At 41.6% G+C, this 25830-nt stretch overlaps 1 protein-coding gene across 1 annotated transcript; it reads right to left on the bottom strand.

Annotated features, from left to right (window-relative positions):
• Nucleotides 1-4433: 4433 nt before the first annotated feature.
• Nucleotides 4434-16067, bottom strand: LOC112250041 (GDP-L-fucose synthase-like). Its single transcript, XM_024419870.2, has 10 exons — nucleotides 15927-16067; nucleotides 10437-10597; nucleotides 10168-10282; nucleotides 9715-9843; nucleotides 9554-9627; nucleotides 7884-8017; nucleotides 7186-7317; nucleotides 7010-7089; nucleotides 6751-6850; nucleotides 4434-6536 (listed from the first exon to the last, which is right to left on the bottom strand). The coding sequence occupies exons 2-10, from the start codon at nucleotides 10595-10597 to the stop codon at nucleotides 6481-6483; spliced, it is 981 nt and encodes a 326-aa protein (XP_024275638.1). The 5' UTR covers nucleotides 15927-16067; the 3' UTR covers nucleotides 4434-6480.
• Between the last annotated feature and the right edge of the window lie 9763 nt (nucleotides 16068-25830).

Below are 25830 nucleotides of genomic sequence, written 5' to 3'. Positions count from 1 at the left end.
TCCGGAATGGGATGAATATCCCTTCTATTTTATTCGGCTAAATTCAATTATATTATTTTTACTATAAAAGCCTACAGCCTATGGCATGGAACAAAGCATAGTTCTTCTGAAAAGCATTTTCTTCATGTGTTTCTTTAGACCTGACTAAAATAATGGATTTATTGTGATGGTGTATGTTACACGGATTTATTAGATTTTTAAAAAACAAATGTAGATGTTCCAAAAGTGCACATCGGCAGCTTGTATAAGTGGAGGGAGGCCTGGAGATGCTAAACTTTGTTAAAGGGTTAATTACCGTGAGACCGGCAGTCTTTTGCGTGACAATAACCGGTTGACAAAATTAAATGACTGCCACAGCCCTGCCAATGATGACATCATATAAGATCACTTTATGCCACACCCCATACAATATTTGTATAGAGGAACAAATGGTTACTTGCACTGTGGTGTTGTACGGTGGTGGGCTAGTAGACTGATTTGATCACAGAGGTATTTGATACAAGTTGGACCAGCTCTGGAGGTTAAAGAACATATTTCCTTAAATGCCCAACAATTGTCCACTCTCAAAACACTGGAGTTTAGACATCTTCCACTTTCTCCTGTTAATTTAATATAGAAATATAATTTTCACCATTGTGACAGGCACAAGACCGAGGGACAGACATACAAAGTGCACGTTTCAGATTAACTACATTACAGCCGGGCTGCACAGATTCCCTGATCTACATATCACTTTTTTTCTCAAATAACTACTCATTATGTGCTCAAGATGAGCTATTCTGTGCCTTACCTTGCTCAAACTGATCTCCTCAAACATGCTAATTTTCTCTTCCCCCGCTCTCCTCCTGTCCTGTCCCCTGGTAGCTCTGTGTCTGGCGGTCAGCTGTGCAATGGCACTACCAAGACAGGGCAACCATGTAAGAAGAGGGCGGTGCTGGGACAGGGGTACTGCCATGTCCACGAGGGTGGGTATATCTTCTACAACTGCCTCTGAACAACACTCTGGCTGCATCCCAAATGGCACCCTATTCCCTGTATAGGGCACTACTTTTGACCAGGGCACACTGGTCAAAAGTAGTGCATTATGTAGGGAATAGAGATCGGGGACTCTAGTGCCCAAAAGCCCATTGAAGACTTCCACCATTTCAAAGTAGTTAACTGGGTGGGACTTCCCATGGGTTAAGAAAGGATCACATAATTATATTCAGGTCAAAGACAGATCAGCCAATTAATTATATTTGTGAGGAAATGTTCCATAGCTGCAGGTGGCAGTAATTCAGCAACCTTGGCTTTATACCCATTTAAACAAACTAGGTGGCAGTGTGCACCCTTTCTGTTTGTTTGCCAACTCATAGAAGTAGTAAGAAGAAAATTGACTTCAAAATAGAGATGGCCTTAATGGCGCTTGCCTTGCTCTCAGATGCAGAATGGCACAGATACAATGATGCGATGTGGAAGTCTATGGGAATAGCCTTCCATTTGGGATGCAAACCCTGCCCCCGACCACTTCCTCCATCCACCTGGGGCGGATGGAGGAAGTGGTGAGGTACTACCTGAACCTTTCCTAATAAGAACACTGTTTTCCTTTGCAAACGTTTTTGCTAGTGTGCCCTACTCGACCCCCGTCATGTGATCATACTCCCCGGAGGACCATTAAGTACCTGGGCTATTCTCCTACTCTTATTTTTCTTTTAACCAATTTAGTTACCATCGTTTCTCTGTTGCTGTCTCTAAAGCAATGACCAGTTGTCATGAGTATTAACCTTATGTCTGTGTGGATGAAAGCACTTGCCTGTGACATCCTGTATAGGAGGATACTCGCCTCTGTCTGGCTGCAAATGTGAAAGTACTGTGGTAAAGCTGTGGTCTCAAGATTTATTACAGTACTAAACAAAGTTACAATATTCTACAAGGGATTATGGAGGCAGGATTGTTTGCACCCTGTGTGTACATGATGTGTGTACATGATAGACCAGTCTCTTTGCTTAGGTTGTGTAGATTTGTAGTTTGCATGAGTTATGGAGAGGACTAGGGAGCAAATTCTAACATTCACTGAAGTTGAATTTTCCCTTAGTCATGTATTGACGTCAATAGGAGACTATATTCAATTGGTTTGAAGTAGCAGTTAAGATTTGCCCATAAACCACTAAATTGCTCGAATAAGGTACTCTTGACTTGACTAAATGTTTGGACTGTGAGGTTGGGAAGATTCTTTTTTCTTCTCTGAACTATTTTGGTACTTTGAGTTTGAACGTCACCTATACAAATCTTTTTGCCTGAAAAGCATATTATTTCAATAATGCAAAGTTTGTATCATTTCTATGTGCCCTTGTCATCTGGGAAGAGCAGGACACTGCAAACCACATTCAATTAGTAAATGTTATATCTTAAAGGAGATCACGTGATCTCACGCTTTGACTATATTAGTTGACTAGGGGATGGCTTCCCAGACACAGATTAAGCCTAGCCCTGGACTCTGGAGATCAGAGGTCGGCCGATTAATTGGAATGGCCGATTAATTAGGGCCGATTTCAAGTTTTCATAACAATTGAAAAAAGATATATATATATATATATATATATATATAGGTAATTTGATGATTTTTTTTTTTTACACACCTTTATTTAATCTTTACTTAACTAGGCAAGTCAGTTAAGAACACATTCTTATTTTCAATGACAGCCTAGGAACAGTGTGTTAACTGCCTTGTTCAGGGGCAGAACAACAGATTTTTACCTTGTCAGCTCAGGGATTCAATCTTACAGTTAACTAGTCCAACGCTCTAACCACCTGCCTCACGAGGAGCCTGCCTGTTACGAGAATGCAGTAACAAGCCAAGGTAAGTTGCTAGCTAGCGTTAAACGTAATCTATCATAATCACTAGTTATAACTATACATGGTTGATGATATTACTAGTTTATCTAGCGTGTCCTGCATATAATCGATGCAGTGCGCATGCTCGAAAAAGGACTGTCGTTGCTCCAACGTGTACCTAACCATAAACACCAATGCCTTAAAATCAATACACATAAGTATATATTTTTAAACCTGCATATTTAGCTAAAAATAAATCCAGGTTAGCAGGCAATATTAACCAGGTGAAATTGTGTCACTTCTCTTGCGCTCATTGCACACAGAGTCAGGGTATATGCAACAGTTTGGGCCGCCTGGCTCGTTGCGAACTAATTTGCCAGAAAATTACGTAATTATGACATAACATTGAAGGTTGTGCAATGTAACAGGAATATTTAGACTGATGGATGCCACCCATTAGATAAAATAAGGAACGGTTCCGTATTTCACTGAAAGAATAAACGTCTGGTTTTCGAGATGACCTACGGTTCGCATTTCTGTGTGTTATGTTATAATTAAGTCTATGATTTGATAGAGCAGTCTGACTGAGCGATGGTAGGCACCAGCAGGCTCATAAGCGTTCATTCAAACAGCACTTTCGTGCGTTTTGCCAGCAGCTCTGCTGTTTGACTTCAAGCCTATCAACTCCCGAGATTAGGCTGGTGTAATCGATGTGAAATGGCTAGCTAGTTAGCGGGGTGCGCGCTAATAGCATTTCAAACATCACTCGCTCTGAGACTTGGAGTAGTCATTCCCCTTGCTCTGCACGGGTAACGTTGCTTCGAGGGTGGCTGTTGTTGTTGTGTTCCTGGTTCGAGCCCAGGTAGGAGCGAGGAGAGGGATGGATGCTATACTGTTACACTGGCAATACTAAAGTGCCTATAAGAACATCCAATAGTCAAAGGTATATGAAATACAAATGTTATAGAGAGAAATAATCCTATAATAACTACAACCTAAAACTTCTTAACTGGGAATATTGAAGACTCGTGTTAAAAGGAACCACCAGCTTTCATATGTTCTCATGTTCTGAGCAAGGAACTTAAACGTTAACTTTCTTACATGGCAAATATTGCACTTTTATTTTCTTCTTGCACTTTGTTTTTGCATTATTTAAACCAAATTGAACATGTTTCATTATTTGAGGCTAAATTGATTTTATTGATGTATTATATTAAGTTAAAATAAGTGTTCATTCAGTATTGTTGTAATTGTCATTATTACAAATAAATAAACATTTTAAAAAATTGGCCGTATCGGCTTTTTTAGTTAGCAAGTTGGAAAATTCACCCCTGGTAGATCACTCCCAAGTATTTTTTAAGTTTATGGGGACACTGTACAACAAAAATATAGGTCTCAGAGCACTGAAATGATGCATTGCAACAGATTTAGCTAAGAATTTAAATCTATACACCACTGATCAACCAGACAGGTGTTCCACATGCCTTACCTCACATGGTGTAGAATGAAGTTTGCCTGGCCTGGGGTAAATTTCCCCCACTTCACCCAGGAGCCACAACACTGCTTCACTGTTCTGCACCAAGGCCGAAAGTAGTTGTACAATGACACCCAGACAGTGGTTAAAATAAACATTCTTGATTTATTCTCAGCCCGCCACCAATATACATACTGCACCCTTTAAAACAATTAGTTTTTTGTAAAGATAGATATAAAAGAACCTCTCAAACCACCTAGTATTCTACACTGGACAAATAAACACATGTAAAGTGTTGGTCCCATGTTTCATGAGCTGAAATAAAAGATCCCAGAAATGTTCCATACGCACAAAAAGCGTTTCGCTCAAATCTTGTGCATACATTTGTTTACATCCGTTAGTGGGCATTTTTCTTGGCCAAGATAATCCTTCCACCTTACAGGTGTGGCAAAACAAGAAGCGGATTAAACAGCATGTTCATTACACAGGTGTACCTTGTGCTGGAGACATATGGCCAATCAAATGTGCAGTTGTCACACCACAATGCCACAGATGTCTCAAGTTGAGGGAGCGTGCACATGGCATGCTGACTGCAGGAATGTCCACCAGAGCTGTTGCCAAATAATTGGAAGTTAATTTCTCTACCATAAGCTGCCTCGAACGTCATTTTAGAGAATTTGTCAGTATGTCCAACCAGCCTCACGACCGCAGACCACGTATATGGAGTCCTGCGGTCCTGAGTCTGATGTCAACGGAGAGCCCGATGGTGGCAGTGGGGTTATGGTGAGGGCAGGCATAAGCTATGGACAACACAATTGCATTTTATCTATGGCAATTTGAATACACAGAGATACTGTGACGAGATCCTGAGGCCCATTTTTTTTTAAGGTATCTGTATTCCCAGTCATGTGAAAGCCATAGATTAGGACCTAATGTACAGATTTCAATTGACTGATTTCCTTATATGAACCAACTCAGTAAAATCTTTGAAATGGTTGTATATAGAACAAAAATATAAACCCAACATGCATCAGATGATACAGTAGACAAATTGTGAGTAGTGTGAACAGCCCACTCTGTAGAACAGAATTCACCAGAGCCTTCGTATTGTGGTTTATTTTGGTGTAGGCATGATTATAGCGAGGGGGACAGGGGAGACGAAACAGTGGAGTCAATCTGGTCACTCCAGACATAATTTAATAGGATGCGTCCCAAATGGGCCCCTATTCCCTACATAGTGCTATAGGGCTCTGGGTCCAAAGTAGTGTACTATATTGGGAATATGATGCAGTTTGGGACTCATCCAAAGTGGTTTAGACAGAACGTTCAGACAAGCCCAAACTTCACATTCAAGGAATTTCAGCGACATGTTCTCTAAATGAATTGGCATTCGCACAAATGTAATGTGCACGGCGCCACCTACTTTTAACATTATAATTATTCCACAATACTGAGAGATCAACTCAGACACTACAAGCTACACTGCCAATTCCACTCACTCCAACACGAGCCAACATCAATCTGACAAGACAATGTAATGGCAGATAACATTCTTCATGCGAGGTCTGATTAGTACATTCTTCAGTTCTAGAACCTTCAGCTCCTGAAGATTTGACTCCCCATGACCTCTTCCTGCTCCTGCCTTCCTGGGACTGTTGCTTGACAGCCAATCAGATCACGTATAGGTAACTGCATACTTTAAGTGTGACTGAGTAGTGGGAGTTTCAAAAGAAGTGAGTGGATCAACAGCGATGGATGTAACATCAGGGGGGGGATTTTACTAAACTAACATATGGAATTGTTTTAAGACGGTCATACCATGGATTATTTAGCTATTTGATTTAGAATTGTAGGACCCCTGTAGGTATCACCACTTTTTTGGGGGGATAAAATATTGAATTGGGCTCTTACTACTATAACCCACAGCAACACACTCACATTGATTACAATTTTGGACAGGTATATTACATTTAGAATGTAACCTACCCAACCCTGGTGGTAGGTTAGGAAAAGGGTTAGCTAAAATGCTACAGTTGTCAACAATCAACTCGTCGTGCAGCCCAATCGGAGTGGCAACAAATATGCCCAATTAGCGGATACGCTTTCTATACACCGGCTTCTGTTGATCCTCCCACTTTCAGACACACTCCATGTATGCAGTTACCCACGACTCAATCATATTGAAGGAATATTCACTTGCGGGCGTTGTCGTAATTGGCCACGAACCAATCACACGTCTGCTTCAAGGCTGCGACAGAGGGAAGAACAACAAGGAGAATCAGCAATTGCGAACGTTAATAAAAAGGATGGCTGAATACAGATACATTGTTTTAGAACAGGAGTTTTTGAACTACGGTGTGCAACATGGTTCAATGTGCAAATAAAAATAATAATATTTTAAAATCAGCCCAATCTACTTTTGTTTTTTTTCTTCTAATTGCCAGGGTTAGAGAAGTAGGTACCTTGTTTGAAGGGGGTAAAGGTGAAGTTGGGGTGGTGCTGCAGCAGCTTGGCGTTGCTGGCAGTCTTCTTGAACTGACCGTCCGATTTGGTAGTGTCATACTGGAGGTCATGAGTTAGGGAATCAAACACACACGGGTACCACTGCCACTACTACTGGCAGGTTGTGCGTGTGTGATAGTGAGAGAATGAGTACAAGAGAGAGGGAGTGTGGTGTGTGTTAGCGCTGTAATCTGGCCATGCAGCCAGGTGAAAGGATACAGTCACTTGACCTTTGAACCCCAGCGCCTCGACGACGGCCTCGGCTGCCTCCTTGATGGACACCTCATCCTCCTCACCAACTAAAATACAAAGCGAGAGGGAGACAACACTGAATCCTGAAAATAATCTTTTATTTAATATGTGTGTTTATGCGTGCGTGCGAGCGCAAGGCTCACCAGACAATATAATGGGGTCCACCTCATGGTACTCTCTCAGCACCCAGAGGAAGAGATGCGCCAGGTCCAATGAGTAGATGAACTGCCTTCTGGGAGTTCCTGAGCCCCACACCACCAAAGGACTGCCCTCCTCTAACACACGGATGAGTAAATGCTTGTTAGAAGAAATATAATTTCCCGTGGGCAGATTCTGCGTGTAGACAGGGAGAATCTACCAGGGATGAATGGGACGTGTGAGAGCCGAGCAGCATTAGTTCAGTTATTTTTAATTTTTTTCCTCACTGGCTAATTGGACGTATTACGACTGGGCGAAGGTGGTGCTAAAACTGCTTTGCCTCGAGTGCTTCGTGCATGTGCCAACACGGATCAGAAAAGAGCTTATTTGGCTGAGAGCTTCCTTTCGTGAGGGCGGGGACGTCGTTTTTGGCAGAACTAAGAATTTCTAACACTATGAACAGAGTTATTCACGCAGCTGACCAAGTTCTGCAAATCTGGATTAAAAGAGATTAGATGTAGGGAGGTATACTGTAAAGGTTTTATACATTTAATAAATGTTATACACTTTTGTATACATTCAGAGCTATAAACTGAATTGCAGTATACAGACCCCAAAAAGATAGCAGGCTACAGTTGGCTGAAGAATAAAGAAATAGATATCGTTATAGCTATTATTGAGTGTTGTGTAGTTGTTATCTTACTCTGAGCAATGTAGGCTTTGTGTATGAGACCTGGTAGTACATGTCCATCCTCAATGTTGAAGTTATCATGAGGACCAAACACATTTGTTGGTATCACTGCTGTGTAGCACCGCCCATGCTTCTGGTGATACGCCCTGCAACACACACACACACACACGTATTTGGGCACCTGCCCGTCCAAAGTCATGGGCATGAAAATGAAGTTGGTCCCCCCCTTTGCACTCGGCAGTCCCGTTCTGAGAGCTTATGTTGCCACCACATGGCGGCTGACAAGTTGTTGCTCCTAGACGTTTCCACTTCACAATAACAGCACTTACAGTTGACCAGGGCAGCTCTAGTAGGGCAGAAACATGATGAACTGACTTGTTGGAAAGGTGGCATCCTATGAAAGCCCCATGTTGAAAAAGGCACTGAGCTCTTCAGTACGGTGCATTCTACTGCCAAAGTGTATGGAGATTGCAAGGCTGTGTGCACGATTTTATACACCGGTCAGCAATGAGTGTGGCTGAAATAGTCTAATTCAATTTGAAGGGGGGGTTCATACTTTTGGCCATACTATGCACTTGGTTTGAGGAGTTTAACGCGGGATAACCGGTACCACTGAATTAGCCAGGTACATTTTTACCCGGTACCACCTTTTAGCCAGGTACATTTTTACCCGGTACCACCTTTTAGCCAGGTACATTTTTACCCGGTACCACCTTTTAGCCAGGTACATTTTTACCCAGTACCACCTTTTAGCCAGGTACATTTTTACCCGGTACCACCTTTTAGCCAGGTACATTTTTACCCGGTACCACCTTTTAGCCAGGTACATTTTTACCCGGTACCACCTTTTAGCCAGGTACATTGTTATGGCAACGAATCCTTCAGAACTAACATTGATAAGATCAAAAATCGGCATTAAGTAATAAAATGAAGACGGCACTTCATCAAGCCTAATTTCGCACCATAGCCTGCTAAATTTGCAAGATAACTCTTCGATTGATGTTTCAGCATTATCCCAACGAAGAGATCGGCGTTGGACTAGCCACGTGCGACATGCACGCAGTTACATGCCTGCTAGCTTTAGCAGGACAAGCAATATCCATGGTCATAGTACAGTTGAAGCCAGAGCTGGAACACGAAGGTAACTGAAGCTGGCTAGCTTTAGAAAACCGCGAGTAGATCTAGCTTCAAAACATAGTATACCCTCCTAGTCTCCCTTGTAATAAAGGTTAAAGACATGCTCCGGAACTTTGGCGACTACTAAGTATTTTTTTAAACCGCCCGCTTTGGGCTGGATGCATTAATGTGTAGTTTACACATGCATAATCTATGAGCAGAATTACTGTCTTACCTCAATTAGCCACGACATCCCTAGTTTGAAAGCGACTGTTTTCTGGGAGCTGTGCTGAGCCATTTCCACCAATTTCTTTTACTGTGGGCCAGCTCCCTTGCAATTCGAGTTCCAGCCAATCAGCTTTAGCCCCTTGCCATTTGAGTGACAGCTAGGGAAGATGCAAGCAGCAGAGCGAGAGAAATCGCAATGACGTGGTGCACATATCTGCACATATGAGGCATAGTACGCACATGTCGGGGACCACTTTTGTCTCGCGACCGCTAGTTTCATAACTGGCTAAAAAGTACACAAAAGTACAGGAGAAACTTTAAATAAAACAAGCACACACCTATTGTGGACATCAATCATTCTCTTAGCGTAGGCGTAACCATAATTAGACTCATGAGGAGGGCCGTTGTGGATCTGTAAAAAAAAAAGATGAGTCAACTACCATCATGTCTACAACACACACACACACACGCACACACGCACGCACACACGCGCCGTTACCATGGTCTCGTCAATGGGGTAGGTGGTCTTGTCAGGGAAGATGCAGGTGGAGAGACAAGAGACCACCCTGACAGCGTCTACCTCGTGTGCTGCCTGAAGAACGTTGTCATTGATGTAGATATTGTTCCTCTGGAGACCATGGATGGATGAACACATTGGTAAATAAACATGATCAAAATCACACATGGATGGATAAGTTTGAGTCCCCATTGGCACCCTATTCACGATATACTGTAGTCTAGTACTTCTGACCAGGGCCTATAGTTAGTGATTAGGGTGCCGATAGGGATGTGTCAACTTGCACACTCCTCATCATGGATTTTAAGACATGGAAACTTTTACCAGTCCTACCATTGTGAAAGTAATGTGAGAAAATTGTGCAAGTGCACACTTCGGGAACAGTGTGGAGAATCGGGATGCAGCCCGTTTCATCACAACTCCTGAACCACTTACCCAGAAGTCTAGGTTGGCCCTCATGTTCTTGAAGAGCCCTCCCACCATGGCTGCCAGGTGGATGATGTGGGTGGGCTGGTGCTTCTGAAACACAGCTCGTGTCTCACCCATGTCCCTGAGGGAGCACACACACACACACACACACACACACGTTAGCTCGACTTTTCAAAGACACAGGAACTCAGAGGCTGGGCGACAAAGCCACCCAGAGCAAGGACTGAGGCAGGCGAGGGAATGTTGGGTCAGGTGTGTGTGTGTGTAGCTCTCACATGAGGTTTGCGTCCTTAGACGAGAGGAAGATCCACTCCTCTCCCTCCCTGGCCCCTCCCTCTTCTTTGACCACATGTTCTATGGCCCTGCCCACCAGACCAGTTCCCCCAGTCACCAACACCCGCATAGGACCATTTTGATCCACTTTACGATCTCCCATCTGCGCACGCACACACAGAGAAATGGGGGGAGGGGAGCAGAAGAGAGAACAGTGAATTGCTTACATGTAGATCAGTGAAATTCAAGATAATCTACAGTTGAAGTTGGAAGTTTACATACACCTTAGCCGAATACATTTAAACTCAGTTTCACAATTCCTGACATTTAATCATTGTAAAAATTCCCTGTCTTAGGTCAGTTAGGATCACCACTATATTTTAAGAAAGTGAAATGTCAAGATAGTAGAGAGAAGGATTTATTTCATCACATTCCCAGTGGGTCAGACGTTTGCATACACTCAATTAGTATTTGGTAGCATTGCCTTTAAATAGTTTAACTTGGGTCAAATGTTTCAGGAAGCCTTCCACAAGCTTCCCACAATAAGTTGGGTGAATTGTGGCCCATTCCTCCTGACAGAGCTGGTGTAACTGAGTCAGGTTTGAAGGCCTCCTCGCTCGCACACGCTTTTTCAGTTCTGCCCACACATTTTCCATAGGATTGAGGTCAGGGCTTTGTGATGACCACTCCAATACCTTGACTTTGTGGTCCTTAAGCCATTTTGCCACAACTTTGGAAGTATGCTTGGGGTCATTGTCCATTTGGAAGACCCATTTGCGACCAAGATTTAACTTCCTGACTGATGTCTTGAGATGTGGATATATTGAAGCAACATCATTTTCCTAACTCATAATGCCATCCATTTTGTGAAGCACCCCCAACAACGTGAGTCTGCCACCCCCGTGCTTCACAGTTGGGATGGTGTTCTTTGGCTTGCAAGTATCCCCCTTTTTCCTCCAAACATAACGATGGTCATTATGGCCAAACAGTTATATTTTTGTTTCATCAGACCAGAGGACATTTCTGCAGAAAGTACAATCTTTGTCCCCATGTGCAGTTGCAAACTGTAGTCTGGCTTTTTTATGGTGTTTCTGGAGCAGTGGATTCTTCCTTGCTGAGCAGCCTTTCAGGTCATGTCGATATAGGACTCATTTTACTGTGGATATAGATACTTTTGTACACGTTTCCTCCAGCATCTTCACAAGGTCCATTGCTGTTGTTCTGGGATTGATTTGCACTTTTTACACCAAAGTACGTTCATCTCTAGGAGACAACGAGTCTCCTTCCTAAGCGGTATGACGGCTACGTGGTCCCATGGTGTTTATACTTGTGTACAATTGTTTGTACAGATGAACGTGTGTGGAGGTCTCCAAGTAAAGAGGCACGGAGTTTGAAGGTTGGCCTTGAAATACATACACAGGTACACCTCCAGTTGACTCAAATGTCATAGCTTTTAGAGTTACTAAAAGATTAATCTCCTCCAACAGCCGGCTCTTTCTTTCTGTCAAGCTCGGGGACGAGGCTACACACAGTATAGGAAAAAAAAAAAGAGAAAAAAAGTGCATCTATAATCTAGTTTGTCAAAGGGTGGGTGTGTGACACATATGCCTACACTTACGAGTTCTGGGACACGTAGTGAGACACAATGATGCATTGCCCCAGCATTTTGAAAGATTAAATTCCTTTAGTAACCAAGAAAGAATCCAAGAGGGAGTGGACTAAAACACTACTAGTCTATTTTTTTACTAGCCCGAGTGCCAGTCTGTTTGTGCTATGACAACTCCCTGTCACTCATTGTCATGTTTGGCTTGACAATGACAGCAATAGAGTACACAACAGTATTTATATAGATCTGAACTAGGTTGAATATAGGGTATTAACCTAGGCTTTTCACAGGAAGAGGTAGAGGATGTAACTTCAAGGATGTCATTTCAAAAGCAAACACACCCACAAATGTAAAATTGTATCTGATAAGATTTAGCCTATGTGGAAAGTACACCATGTCCTTGATCTAGTCTCTAGATCCAAGTTCCTATTCTAGTTTCAAGAATTAGCCAATAGTCTACAATGCAATGATGGAAAGACAACACTTGACAATGGGTTCTCTGTTTCTCAATGTTGTTGGATTGGACTTTCCCAAACGAAAGAACTAACGGGGCTTTACGACTGTGTATATGAGTCAATGACATGTACATTTCAAATGAAATATTTTCCAAAATCAACAGCTGGCCTAATATACATTTTATGTTATGTATACTGTAAACACAGCATTTAACGATTTCTAAATACTTTGAGTTACAGTTCATAAGGATATCATTCAATTGAAATAAATAAATTAGGCCCTAATCTATGGATTTCACAGCTGGGAATACATATATGCATCAGTTGGTCACATATACAGTACCTTAATAAAATAAAAGTAGGGGTGTGGATGAGGAAGCCAGTCTATCTCGTGTGACCACCATTTGCCACATCATGCTGTTGATTATGGCCTGTGGGATGTTGTCCCACTCTTCTTCAATGGCTGTGAGAAGTTGCTGAATATTGTCGGGAACTGTAACACGCTGTTGTACGCGTCGATCCAGAGCATCCCAAACCTGCTCAACAGGTGACATTTCTGATGAGTATGCAGGCCATGGAAGAACTGGGACATGGTCAGGCTTCCAGGAATTGTGTACAATTCGTGCGTCATGGGGCCGTGCATTATTAGGCTGAAACATGAGGTGATGGGGGCAGATGAATGGCACGACAATGGGCCTCAGGATCTCGTCACGGTATCTCTGTGCATTCAAATTGCCATCGATAAAATGCAATTGGGTTTTTTGTCCGTAGCTTATGCCCGTCCGTACCATAACCCCACCGCAACCATGCAGAACTCTGTTCACAACGTTGACATCAGCAAACCGCTCGCCCACACAACTCCATACTAGGGCTTGGCGGTATACCGTATTTTACGATATACCGGTATTGAGGCATGGACCGGTTTGAGTTTAACTTTACCTTCTATAAATGTACTTGAATGTTTTTATTTTATTTTTTAAATGCGATACAACGTGTGTAACGGCAATTTAAAAAAATTGTTTCCTCTCCATACAAACCTAGCCCCGCCCTCTGTCACTCAAGGAGCGCATTCTCTGTTGCTCGACCACGAGACACTTGCTTTCAGTCTGCATGGTCAATGTAGCACAAGCAACAACGTTGATGACGATGCAGTTTTCAGTTTGCTTCTTAATGGAAAATCCACTACCGTCAATTAGACAACGATGAATTCTACCAATCTCTTACATTCAACCATACAAAGGACCTAAAAACTGAATTGAAAGGGCTCCTCACAGAAAGGAGAATGGCTACATTTCAGACAATGAGTTCAAATGTATTTACAATGGCAGCTCGCATATGGCTTCATTCTTATCTTCTTCCAAAAGTCCACAAGAATCTTGAAATCCCCCCCAGGCAGACCAGTCATTAGTGGTAATGAAAGTCTGACAGAACCCATCTCCAAGTACATTGATTACTTTATTAAGCCTTTTCTGACGTCACTCCCAGCCCATCTTCAAGATACCACAGATGTATTGAACAAAATCAAGGGATTTAACAATATAGGTACAGCTTCCTTTTTAGTCCCCATGGATGTGGAGTCTCTATACACCACCATTGAGCATGAACAAGGTTTGGCAGCTATGCACCGTTTCTTGAGTACCCGGCCTGAGACTGAGATGCCTCCCACAGAATTCATTGTCTCACTGACTGAATGGACTCTCAATAATAACATTTTTTCTTGTAAGTAAGGGCTTGTAAGTAAGCATTTCACGGTAAAGTTCACACTTGTTGTATTCGGCTCATGTGGCAAATAAAGTGAGGCATTTCAAATCAATCAGTGCAACCATTGATTGCACAGAAAAAGTATTTTGTTGACACAGCTTCTAAAATGGAGTATCAAGTCAAGCATTTCATTAACTGCAAAACCACACATCATCTACAGATTGGAGTGTCCACAGTGGAAGGTGTTCTACATTGGACAGACAAAGAGAAGCCTTCAAGACCATTTTGGAACAGCTTTATCCAATCAAACCTGATTTGAAGAGGGAGGGAGTGGTTACATAATACAAACTGTAACGAGTACTTTTGGGTGTCAGGGAATAGAATTTAAATCATTATATTTACATGATTCCAACTGTTCACCCAAGTGTTTTGCTCTAGATCGTAAGTCAAATCGCAACACATGGTTATTGTTTGCCCATATCGTTCAGCCCTACGCTGCAGTGTGGAAATTATCTCAAATGAGTGCAGGAAATTCAGAAATGGATCAAATGCTGAAAATTGTTTTATACTGTTAAATTCAACCAAAAACAATCAGAATGGATTAAGACCTATTGCAATCACTTAGAATGTGTTGCCACCCTAGGGTTACACACTACTCAAAATATATTTTGAACTTTTATTATTAAAAAAAATTAGAAGAATACCAAAATATTATATTTTGGCCATATCACCCAGCCCTACTCCATACACACTGTCTGCAGGTGTGAGGCTGGTTGGATGTACTGCCAAATTCTCTGAAACAATGTTCGAGGCAGCTTATGGTAAAGAAATTAACCTTTAATTTTCTGGCAAAAGTTCTGGTGGACTTTCCTGGTCAGAATGCCAATTGCACACTCACTCAAAACTTGAGACATCTGTGGCATTGTGTTGTATAACAAAGCTGCACTTTTTAGAATGGCCTTTTATTGTCCCAAGCACAAGGGGCACCTGTATAATGATCATGCTGTTCAATCAGCTCCTTGATATACCACACCGGTCAGGTGGATGGATTATCTTGGCAAAGGAGAAATGCTCACTAACAGGGATATAAACACATTTGTGCAAAACATTGAGAAATAAGCTTTATATAAGCTTGAGCGTATGGAACAATTCTGGAATCTTTTATTTCAGCTCATGAAACAGCTTAGGACACTTTCCATTTGCGTTGATATTTTTGTTCAGTATAGCTAAGTGTCTAAAATACCCTATGAAAAAAAATGCATGGTGGAAAAAAACTATTTCGATTGATACCATTTCCCTGTTTGACAGCTGGGTTTTATGGGGATTAATCTCAACTGTGGGGCTCTATTAGCCCTTTAAACAGAACGTGTAGTGTCCTTTAGTCCAGTATTGGGCTAGGACGTCCCAAGAATTCTGTATAGCATGGACCATAGAGGAACATCATGTTATAGTTAGCTAGCCTTCGCAATTTAAGAGAAAATGTTATCTAGCTATAACGTTTTTTGAGCGGGTTGAACTGAACCAATGTTACGGTCTTGTGTGTCAGCAAGAGAATGCTTAGCTAGCTAACATAGTGGACATAATATACATCATATAACATAGTTAGCTAGACACGAACAGCTTTCGAAGGAAACGCAATCAAATGTTAATTTTACATAGCAACCTTTGTAAACGTAACTACAAGTATTACTGCTAGCTAGCTACAGTTACATAAAACGTGTTTTACTTACCAGTTACTCCAGAGGTTGATTCTTCTCCACGCTATGAAGTTAAATGCTTCTATTAAATGGGATTGTGATTCTGAACAGTCAACAACGAAGGACGTCTCAACGAAGGACGTGGTTCTTCTTCTTCTTCTTCGATGAGGTTTAAGGGATGTTGGAATCTGTTATATGTTGTATTACCGCCACCTACTAGACTGGAGTACAACTCTCATATACTCTGCTTGAATAAATATCGGTTTTCTATCGCTCATTTGCACGTCACGTCAATGATATCATGTCACCGTGTGGGACTGTGGGTCAATTAACCTTGTCGGAGTTGGCACCCTGATTCTGGATTGTGAGCCAGGCAGGCTAGGAAGGTCTCCCACTCAGAAGTATGATATGGGGCGGGGGTTGGTTGATCTCAGGTCTCCCATCGGAAGCCTGAGGTAGGGGGAGCGGGGGAATCTATCAAATAGCGCACTTCTAACTTTCTACAGTACTAATGCAATTAGTCAAAACAGTCACACTACGAAATGCTACCAAATAAACAACAATTCATTCATAATACTGTGAATATATAGTTTCACAGGCATGTTGTTGCATTTTTTTCTGGTTTGTGCGAAATCGTTCAGAATAATATAAAAGCAGTCTGCACACCACCAAGGTGTGTTGGGGGGGTTGAGTAATGTGTTGATGCTCGAGTGCCAAATCAACACAAAGGGCCAGGAAAAGGTCTAAGCCATCAGGTTCCCAGTTTCGGAAAAAGAGGAAAGAAGAAGAAGAGGAGAAACAAGCAAAATATAAAGGTACGCAGCTATGTCATCTCTTTATGAGTAGAATATTATGCATTTAATGAAATAGGCTAGTATAACACGTATGTTTGTTCGCCTATGTTGCTATTCTATTACACATCGAGTGACAATATACCGTTTTCTGTCCGACTAGCTTCCATAACATTGGATATAATTTAACACAGTTTCATCATGACAATGTGTGTAGCCTGCAGGTCCTGAGCTCAGTAAGGAGAATTTCCAATGCTGTAGGCTAACTTAAAAGACATCTATATTATGCTGATATTTTGTATATTTTGTGATATATTGAGTCTTTTGGGGTGTCTTATGCCTAGAATTAGCCAAGGTGGTTGTATAGTGAATTTGATTCCTATTCTGTTCTGAAAATTTGATAAATTATGCATAATGACATGTATATTTAATTTTGCAACAATTTAGAGTTTCAGACACATACTATATTTCAATGCAAATTCAGGGGCACTTCTGAAATATTTTGGAGCACCCTCAGCCACACAGGCCTCTTCAGAAAAGATCTCGGAGCCTCAGGAAGAGGAGCCATCCACCTCCTCAGCCACACAGGTGTCTTCACAAACGTTGTCTGAGCCTGAGGATGAGGATGAAGACCCATTTGCTTGCTTGTGTGTGTGTGTGTGTGTGTGTGTGTGTGTGTGTGTACACACACATGTGTTTGTGTGCATCTCTGCATAACATAAACAAAATAGATAATTATCCCTTTGCAAAGTTTTAAGTTTCCATATTGTAGTTGGTTGGTGTATTCTGAAAGAAACAACAGCCTCTTCTGCTACTGCTGCAGACACTTATGGAGGCTGAGAGGATAAGATGAAGAGAGGTGTTGACATGTCTGACTGCTATTGTGCAGTCTCTGGCCATTAGAAATCTGGCACTAAGGGGACACACACAAACACTGTACTTTCCATCAAATGGAAATTTCCTCACAGGTTGAACTGATGGCATAATTTGATCCAGTCATGAAAGAGCACCTTAACCGTGTCCAAAAAGGGACCTCGAGTCACACCACCAGCTACCTTGGCCACCAAATACAGAATGAACTCATTGATTTGTTGAGCAGCAAGGTCACTTCAATAATGGTGAGTGACATCAAACTGGCAAAATTCTTCTCTATCATTTTAGATTGCACCTCAGATGTCAGCCACACTGAACATTTATCAGTTGTGATTAGGATTGTGTCACTGAAGGACGAGCCCCACATAAAGGAACATTTTATGGGGTTTCTGGAGGCAGAGGAGACCACGGGCCAACATTTGGCATCCCTGATTCTCAAAAGATTAGAGGAGCTAAAAATTCATTTTGAGGACTGCAGAGGACAGTCTTATGATAATGGGGCCAACATGAGAGGCAAAAACAAAGGTGTCCAAGCCAGACTCCAGGAAATGAATCCAAGAGCTCTATTTGTGCCATGTGGGGCTCACACATTGAACCTGGTTGTGGCTGATGCTGCTAAAAGTTTGCCGATGCGACAGGTTACTTTGGTATCTTACACAAACTGTACACCTTGTTCTCAGCCTCCACACAGCAATGGGCCATCCTGAAAAAGCATGTGGACATCACTTTGACGATGTCGACTGAAACAAGGTGAGAGAGTAAAGTTGAGTGTCGAGCCACTGAGGTATCAGGCAGCAGCGGTGAGAGAGGCACTGATTGAGGTGAGGGATCAAACCAAAGACCCTGTGATAAAGATTGAGGCCCAGTCCTTGTCAGAGGATGTATCCAAATTTGTGGACTGCTCTCAGAATTTGTCTTACTCTTCCAGTGACCATAGCTGGAGCAGTGATGAGTTCATCAAATCCTAGCTAAGGTCCACCATGCCACAGGAAGTTTAAAATTCTTTAGCTTTTGTAAAAAAAGTCATGGCAGCTACAAAAGGCGACACTACAGGTGACATTTTTACCCGGACTCGAGCATTAGCGATGGAAAAAGCCTCCAAGAAGAAGCTAACTTCAGAAAAAGCTGGTGCCATTAGCCAGAAGCAAGAGGACCTGCTCCCCCCTGAGGCCCAAGGAATGCCAACCTCGCACTCTGTCAAAGACATCCTTTCTGAGTTGAGATCCCAACGTACAGAACTAAACACTAAATTAGATGCCATTAACTCTCAGCTCAGTGCGATAGGGGGCAAGGTGACAATCCTGGAAAACGCTTTGTCTGACATCAACAACAAGATATCCAGGCGCCCTGCGTTTATGGTTGAGGCGAATCCTATCCATGGAAAACATATTGACAGATTCCATGGAAACAATAGCATATGCTAAAAAGAAAATAGAGCATCTGGAAGAGAAAACAGAGGACCTGGAAAACAGGCGCGAAGGAATAATTATGTTCTATTAAATCTGGGTGAAAAAGAAGAGAGAAACATGCCACTGATCCTCTACCTGCAAGACCAACTTCCCGAGTATCTCCACCTGTCCACCGACAGGCCCATAGAACTTGAGAGAGCTCACCGAGCACTGAGGCCCCCACCAGCAGCCAGACAACCACTTTGCCCAATCACCATATATTTCCTGAGATTCACCGACAAGGAATGAGTCCTACAGGCGGCGAAAATCAACACCATCACAGTGGGAAACGCCAAACTCACTTTACACCAGGACCTGTCAGCTGGAATACGCCGAGAGTTTGACGAGGTGAAGAAATACTCCATTGACCGAGGCATCTTCAGGGGATTCAAATACCCATACGAGCTCAGGATTCTTCAACAAGGAGCCCTGCGACACTTCAAAACTCCCGAAGAGGCAAAATGTTTTTTGAAAGACAATCCTGGTCAATGAGAAACGGACCAATGACTAAATGCGATTAATGCTATTACTAAAGGAGGTAAGACAACGTATAGCCGATATCCAAAGACCCACCCGCCCCGCTAAATGTCATTATAGCCGTCCAATCTCTATTTATTTTCCTTTAGCTGAGAGGGATAGGCTCTATAGCCTGACCTCGGCCTACTAACGTTTCAGCCTACCTTTATTTCCCTTTTTTGTTGTTGATATTATTACTTGTGGTTCCCTATGTCTCCTGGGGGAGGTATATGTAGGCTGGGCTATTGATTTGATTTTCTCCCTCTTTTAATGTGGTCTGGACGGGGGCTACGTTGTCATTTACTCAATGCGGGGCGGAGAGGAGAGGAGGCATTTTTTTGGTGGGGAGGGGGACGTTGTGTGTTGCAAACTGTTCCGTTTTTTTTTTTTTTTTTTTTTTTTGGAACACAGAATTGAGACTGAGCGGGGGGGTAGTAGATCCAACTGGATGTGTCGAGTTGTTTGGGAACTCGGCTGGGGTGTTCAGAGATTGTTATTTTATGTACACCATTTATTTTCCTTTTATGTGAACGCAGCTGTAACTATTATCCACTTTTACCCAGAGATGACTTGCACTAAAGTTCGATGACTAGTACCTAAAAACTGCCAAGCTCCAGGGCATGCAATAAAACGGAAAAAGATACTATGTGCTCTAAAAAAGGAAAAAGCAGACATCGCGCTATTACAAGAGACACACCTCTGTGATGCTGAACATGCCAAACTCCCCAGAGCTTGGGTGGGACAGGTGTATTTCTCATCTTTCAAATCAAACAGTAGAGGTACAGCCATACTTATTCATTAGAATGTTCCATTCATAATTGACAAAACATATCTGATCTGGAGGGGAGATTTATTTTGATATCTGGGTCACAGTAATTGGTTGACCATACAATCTTAAACATATACGCCCCTAACACAGATAACCCTGTTCAATGAGCATTGTGTTTCCTTTGGCGTGGTGGCCGGAGATTTTAATTGTACCCTTAACCCAACCCTAGACAAATCATCTCAAGTCCCCACCACAGATCCTAGATCTGCAAAGATGTTGAACTCTCTTACTAAAGAGATGGGACTGGTAGATATCTGGAGAGAGACTAATAGCTCATCTATGGACTATACATACTACTCTAATTGTAATGGCTTTCTTCCTGGGAAGGAGAGGCGGACCAAAACGCAGCGTAGTTAGATTTCATGTTATTTTAATAAGGTAACTCAACATGAACAGAATACAAAACAATAAACGTGAAAAACAAAAACAGTCCTATCTGGTGCATAGACACAAAGACAAGAAACAATCACCCACAAATCCCAACACCAAAACAGGCTACCTAAATATGTTTCCCAATCAGAGACAATGACTAACACCTGCCTCTGAGAACCATATCAGGCCAAACATAGAAATAGACAAACTAGACATAGAATGCCCACCCAGCTCACATCCTGACCAACACTAAAACAAGGAAAACACACAAGAACTAAGGTCAGAACGTGACACTAATGTCCATAACACCTACTCCCGTATAGATTACATTTTTATCCCTAAGGGTTTCATAAATTCAGCCACGTGTACAATTGGACCCATAGCACTTTCAGATCACGCTTTTGTCCACCTCCGCTTTGACCTCTGCAAAAACATCCCGAGGTCAAAGCTGGAAATTCAACACCTCCATGCTATCAAACGAAGCGTTCCATACATTGGTAACTACATAGATAGACAACTAAACACAAGACATCAAAGATTCTCCTGTTTCTCCGGCCACAATGTGGGACGCTGCTAAAGCCACACTAAGAGGTCATCTAATTGCATATGCTTCCTCTAAGAAAAAAGCAATGGAAGCACACAGGCTAGATCTCGAGAGGGAGCTGGAATGCTGTGAAAAAGTACATAAACAATCCCCAGACAGCACCTCCTGGAGTCAACTTAAAGCAGCCAAAGCCAAACTGAATTTGGACTACACTCGGGAGATAAAAAATATGTTTTCTTTACTAAACAGAAATACCATGAGTATAGCAATAGGCCCAGTAGATTGCTTGCTTACCAATTTAAAAAAGAGCAGTCAGAGTGTACAATCATAGCTATCCGAACAGGACGAGGTCACATATGACCAAAAAAAGATCAATTTAACATTTCATGATTTTTACTGCAAACTATATACCTCTGAGAGAAAACACACGGAGGCAGAACTCCATTCTTTCCTAGAGGGAATCTCGCTACCTAAACTATCAGAGACCCACCAAGAGGATCTCAACTCCCCCTTCACTCCTGAGGAGATCCTGGAGGCAATTACCTCCATGCCACCTAATAAGTCCCCAGGCCCAGATGGATTCCCCAGAGAGTTCTACAAAGCTTTTTGACCCCAGCTCAGCCCTATCTTCATGACAATGCTGGAGGATTTTTTCAAAAATGGAGTTCTCCCAGACTCAATGCCCACAGCTCGCATTACAGTGTTGCTCAAAAAAGAAAAGGACCCTCTATCCTGCTCGTCCTTCCGGCCCATAAGCTTGTTGGATTTTGACTACAAAATAATAACCAAATTGCTCGCCAAAAGACTAAACACTCTTCTTCCCAAAATAATAAAAGCAGACAAAACTGGATTTATTAGAGACATATACTCTTCTGATAACATTCACTGTCTTTTTGATATTATTGATCAAGTAAACGCACAGAAGACCCCTGTTCTGCTTGCTTCACTGGATGCTGAGAAGGCGTTTGACTGCAATGACATGGAGCTTTCTGTTTTCAGTCTTAGAAAAGTTCAATATGGGCCCAAATTTTATTAAATGGATCAAATCACTATACTCTCATCCAAATCCCATGGTGACTACTAACTGACTGAACTCTGACAGATTCCCCCTGGAACAGGGCACAAGACAAGGGTGCTCGCTGTCCCCCCTGCTCTACTTGTTTGGGGCGGAGCCTCTGGCAGAGTTAAAGAGGAGCAATCCAAGTATTATGGGTGTTTCTGCAGGCGGCCTTCAGCACAGGATTTCGCTTTACGCAGATGATGTCTTGCTTTACATATCCAACCCTGAGAAATCCCTCCCATTTTAGACACAATAGCTCAGTATGGCAAGTTTTCAGGTTATAAGATCAATTTTAACAAATCCACTGTCTGCCCTCAATATTACACTCATCAGCTCTATGAAGACACTGTCCTGTCCAATGGAAGACACAGGGGTTTCAAAACCGTGGGATCTTCATAACACCAGATCTGAATAGCCTTTTCAAGGAAAATGATCTCCCACTCCTGGATCGAATCAAGAACGTTCTCCAAACCTGGATCTCCCTCCCAATTAGCTTAGTAGGAATAATTAATGTCATCCGTATGAACATCCTCCCTAGACTGAACTATTTATTTCAGATGCTCCCATGCTATCTCCCAGTTTCCTTTTTCAAAACAACTAACCAAGGCATCACCAAATTTATATGGGGCAAAAAAAACCTAGGATCAAGTTCTCCACTCTATCGAAACCTGAATCTTAGGGTGGTCTTGCCCTTCCCTCCCTTCAATTGTTCACTGGTCTGCCCAAATCCGCAACATGCTAACATGGATCACAAACAGACAAGAGTCAACGTGGATTCAGATAGAAGCCCAATCCTGTGGTTCATTGCCCCTAAGCTCAATTATATTCATAACTTAGTGAAGTGGGCAACATAGCCAAAACCTTTGTGATTTACAGCACCCTACTAGCGTGGAGGGACTGTAAGAAATACCTGGGCATGTCCTCCCAAATATGTTCTCACTCGCCTATAGTAGGCAACCCAGACTTGCCAAAAGCCCTGAGGGATGCCAACTTTAATCTTTGGCATACTCTAGGAATCAGGACCTTTTCAGACCCATTTCATCAGAAAACCACTACATTGAAATCCTTTCAAGAGCTCTGCAGTGATTTCAATGTGCCAAGATCCCTTAAAAAAAAATATATCTTCAAATTAGACATGTCATTTCCTCATTTACTTCCAAGAGGAGGTTTAGAACTCAGTTGAATGAAGTTGAAACCCTTCTTGCCACAGCAGAATCCATTAAAGGCAAAATATCTTATATCTATAGACTCCTTTCTGAGAAAGGAGGCTCCTCCTTTACTCCTTTGAAAATAATCTGGGAAAAGGACCTTGGTCTGACTATCAGTGATGAGTTATGGGCGGAGTTTTGCGACATGGTATACTGCTCCTCTACTAATGTAAAAATGAAAATCTAATTACACATTTTTGTACACATTTTATTACACCCCTCTGAGACTCCATAGAATGAAAACAGACATTTCTCCTAACTGTAAAAGATGTACCTCTGAAAGTGGAACCTATATGCATGTATTTTGGAGCTGTAGAGAGATTGCCAGATTCTGAAAATAAAAATCCTACAATGTGATTTTTCTGTATTTTATTTCTCATTTTGTCTGTCATAGTTGAAGTGTACCTATGATGAAAATTACAGGCCTCTCTCATCTTTTTAAGTGGGAGAACTTGCACAATTGGTGGCTGACTAAATACTTTTTTGCCCCACTGTATATGTATATATATATATTTAACTATTATTATTTATTTTTTAAGCCTGTCACATCTGTGAATGTGGAGTGTGTTTTGTTGGTTGATTGAAAAACAAAAACTTAATAAATAAATTGAAAAAAAAGGGGATTTGACAGAATAATAGTTGAGAGAATGATTTATTTCAGCTTTTATTTCTTTCATCACATTCCCAGTGGGTCAGAAGTTTACATACTCTCAATTAGTATTTGGTGGCATTGCATTTAAATGGTTTAACTTGGGCCAAATGTTTTGGGTAGCCTTCCACAAGCTTCCCACAATAAGTTGTGAAATAATCTGTCTGTAAACATTATTTGGAAAAATGACTTGTGTCATGCACAAAGGAGATGTCCTAACCGACTTGCCAAAACTATAGCTTGTAAACAAGAGTGGTTGAAAAACGAGTTTTTAATGACTCCAACCTAAGTGTATGTAAACTTGCGACTTCAACTGTACATGCTGCATTGTTACGTTGACATGGGAGTCAACTGTGATGGATTGTCACTGTGTTAGTTAATAAAAGTCTCACACAAACCATGAATATTTCACATTTTAATTGTTTATTAAACAATGTCGATTTTTGTTTGAGTGACAGACAGTGGACATTAAAAGAGAAAAGAAAAGGTTGAGGAGCAGGGAGTAGGGGAAGTTGGAGGAAGAAAAGGAGGAGGTGAGGAGCACATAGTACATAGCAGCTGATTCCCACCTTACTTGTGATCAATATCAGTCATTTTAATAACATTAATAATGATAATAACAGTATGGACACAAACTGTAAGAAGAACATATGTAGCAACAAATCAAAAACGAGAACCAACCAGTCATCATTGAAAACAAAGAGATTAAAAATCATCTCTTAAAGTGGAAACATTTATTTTTAACACTTCATGTTTGTAAATCCTTTCTGTAAGTATTTTATGTTTATTTTTTTCATGTATTTTTCTTTTATTTACTTTGTTTTTAAAAGTGGTGACCCGAAGTTCTGCATGCTGATTGGTCAATTTTCTACTGCCATCCCTTACACAAACACATACACACACACATTTTTGTTCCGTCTTTCTGTCTCTGAGAGTAGTATTTTAGTGCCCCTTGGTAGTCTATGTTGTTAACATGTGAGTGTATGCCCTCCTTTCCACTGAAAAATAGTTTTAAACATGTCAGTAAAAAATGTAGTATTGGCCAAAGTAATGAGTGAACAGTTATACTACTTACAGATTGTAATTCAGCCATTGTTGAGAGGTAAATGAAGAGTACATCCAATTGGCGACAGATTTTCATGTGAATATTCAAAAATATGCATTTTCCTACCCGAGATGTGTTTCCATCAAACTGACCTGTTGCGGAAAAAAGTCTTAAGACGTAGTGCACATAAAAAAAACTTTTGCGGTTAAATGACAATGTACCGAATAAATAATACAAGTTAAATGTGGTTATGTAAAAAAATAAATGGCGTTATATTGCGACTGTGCCCACTCTGGTCTTGGTACGTGCTCTCTAGCCAACAGCTGGCAGATACAGTGCACGTAGGATAGCCTATATGATGACATTATAATGGACAAAAGAGCGAGATTATTTTAATATGTCAAAAGGCAGCCAAGTATCGACCATAATTTCTCTGGATTAAGACCCTCAATATTTATTGGAAAGGAGCATCAATCACTGCAGTATTATAGTGGGAAGACGACCAAACATATCATCACGTGACTCGAAGTTTGCTTCGATATGATGGTTATTTGCGGTTTCCATCACGACTGTCGTGAAATGTTTTATCTGACATATACTTC

This window comes from Oncorhynchus tshawytscha, linkage group LG01 (genome assembly GCF_018296145.1).
Source record: "Oncorhynchus tshawytscha isolate Ot180627B linkage group LG01, Otsh_v2.0, whole genome shotgun sequence".
Taxonomy (NCBI): Eukaryota; Metazoa; Chordata; class Actinopteri; order Salmoniformes; family Salmonidae; genus Oncorhynchus; species Oncorhynchus tshawytscha.
The sequence above is the reverse complement of the archived record's forward strand: the minus strand, read 5'-3'. Positions and strand labels throughout refer to the sequence as shown.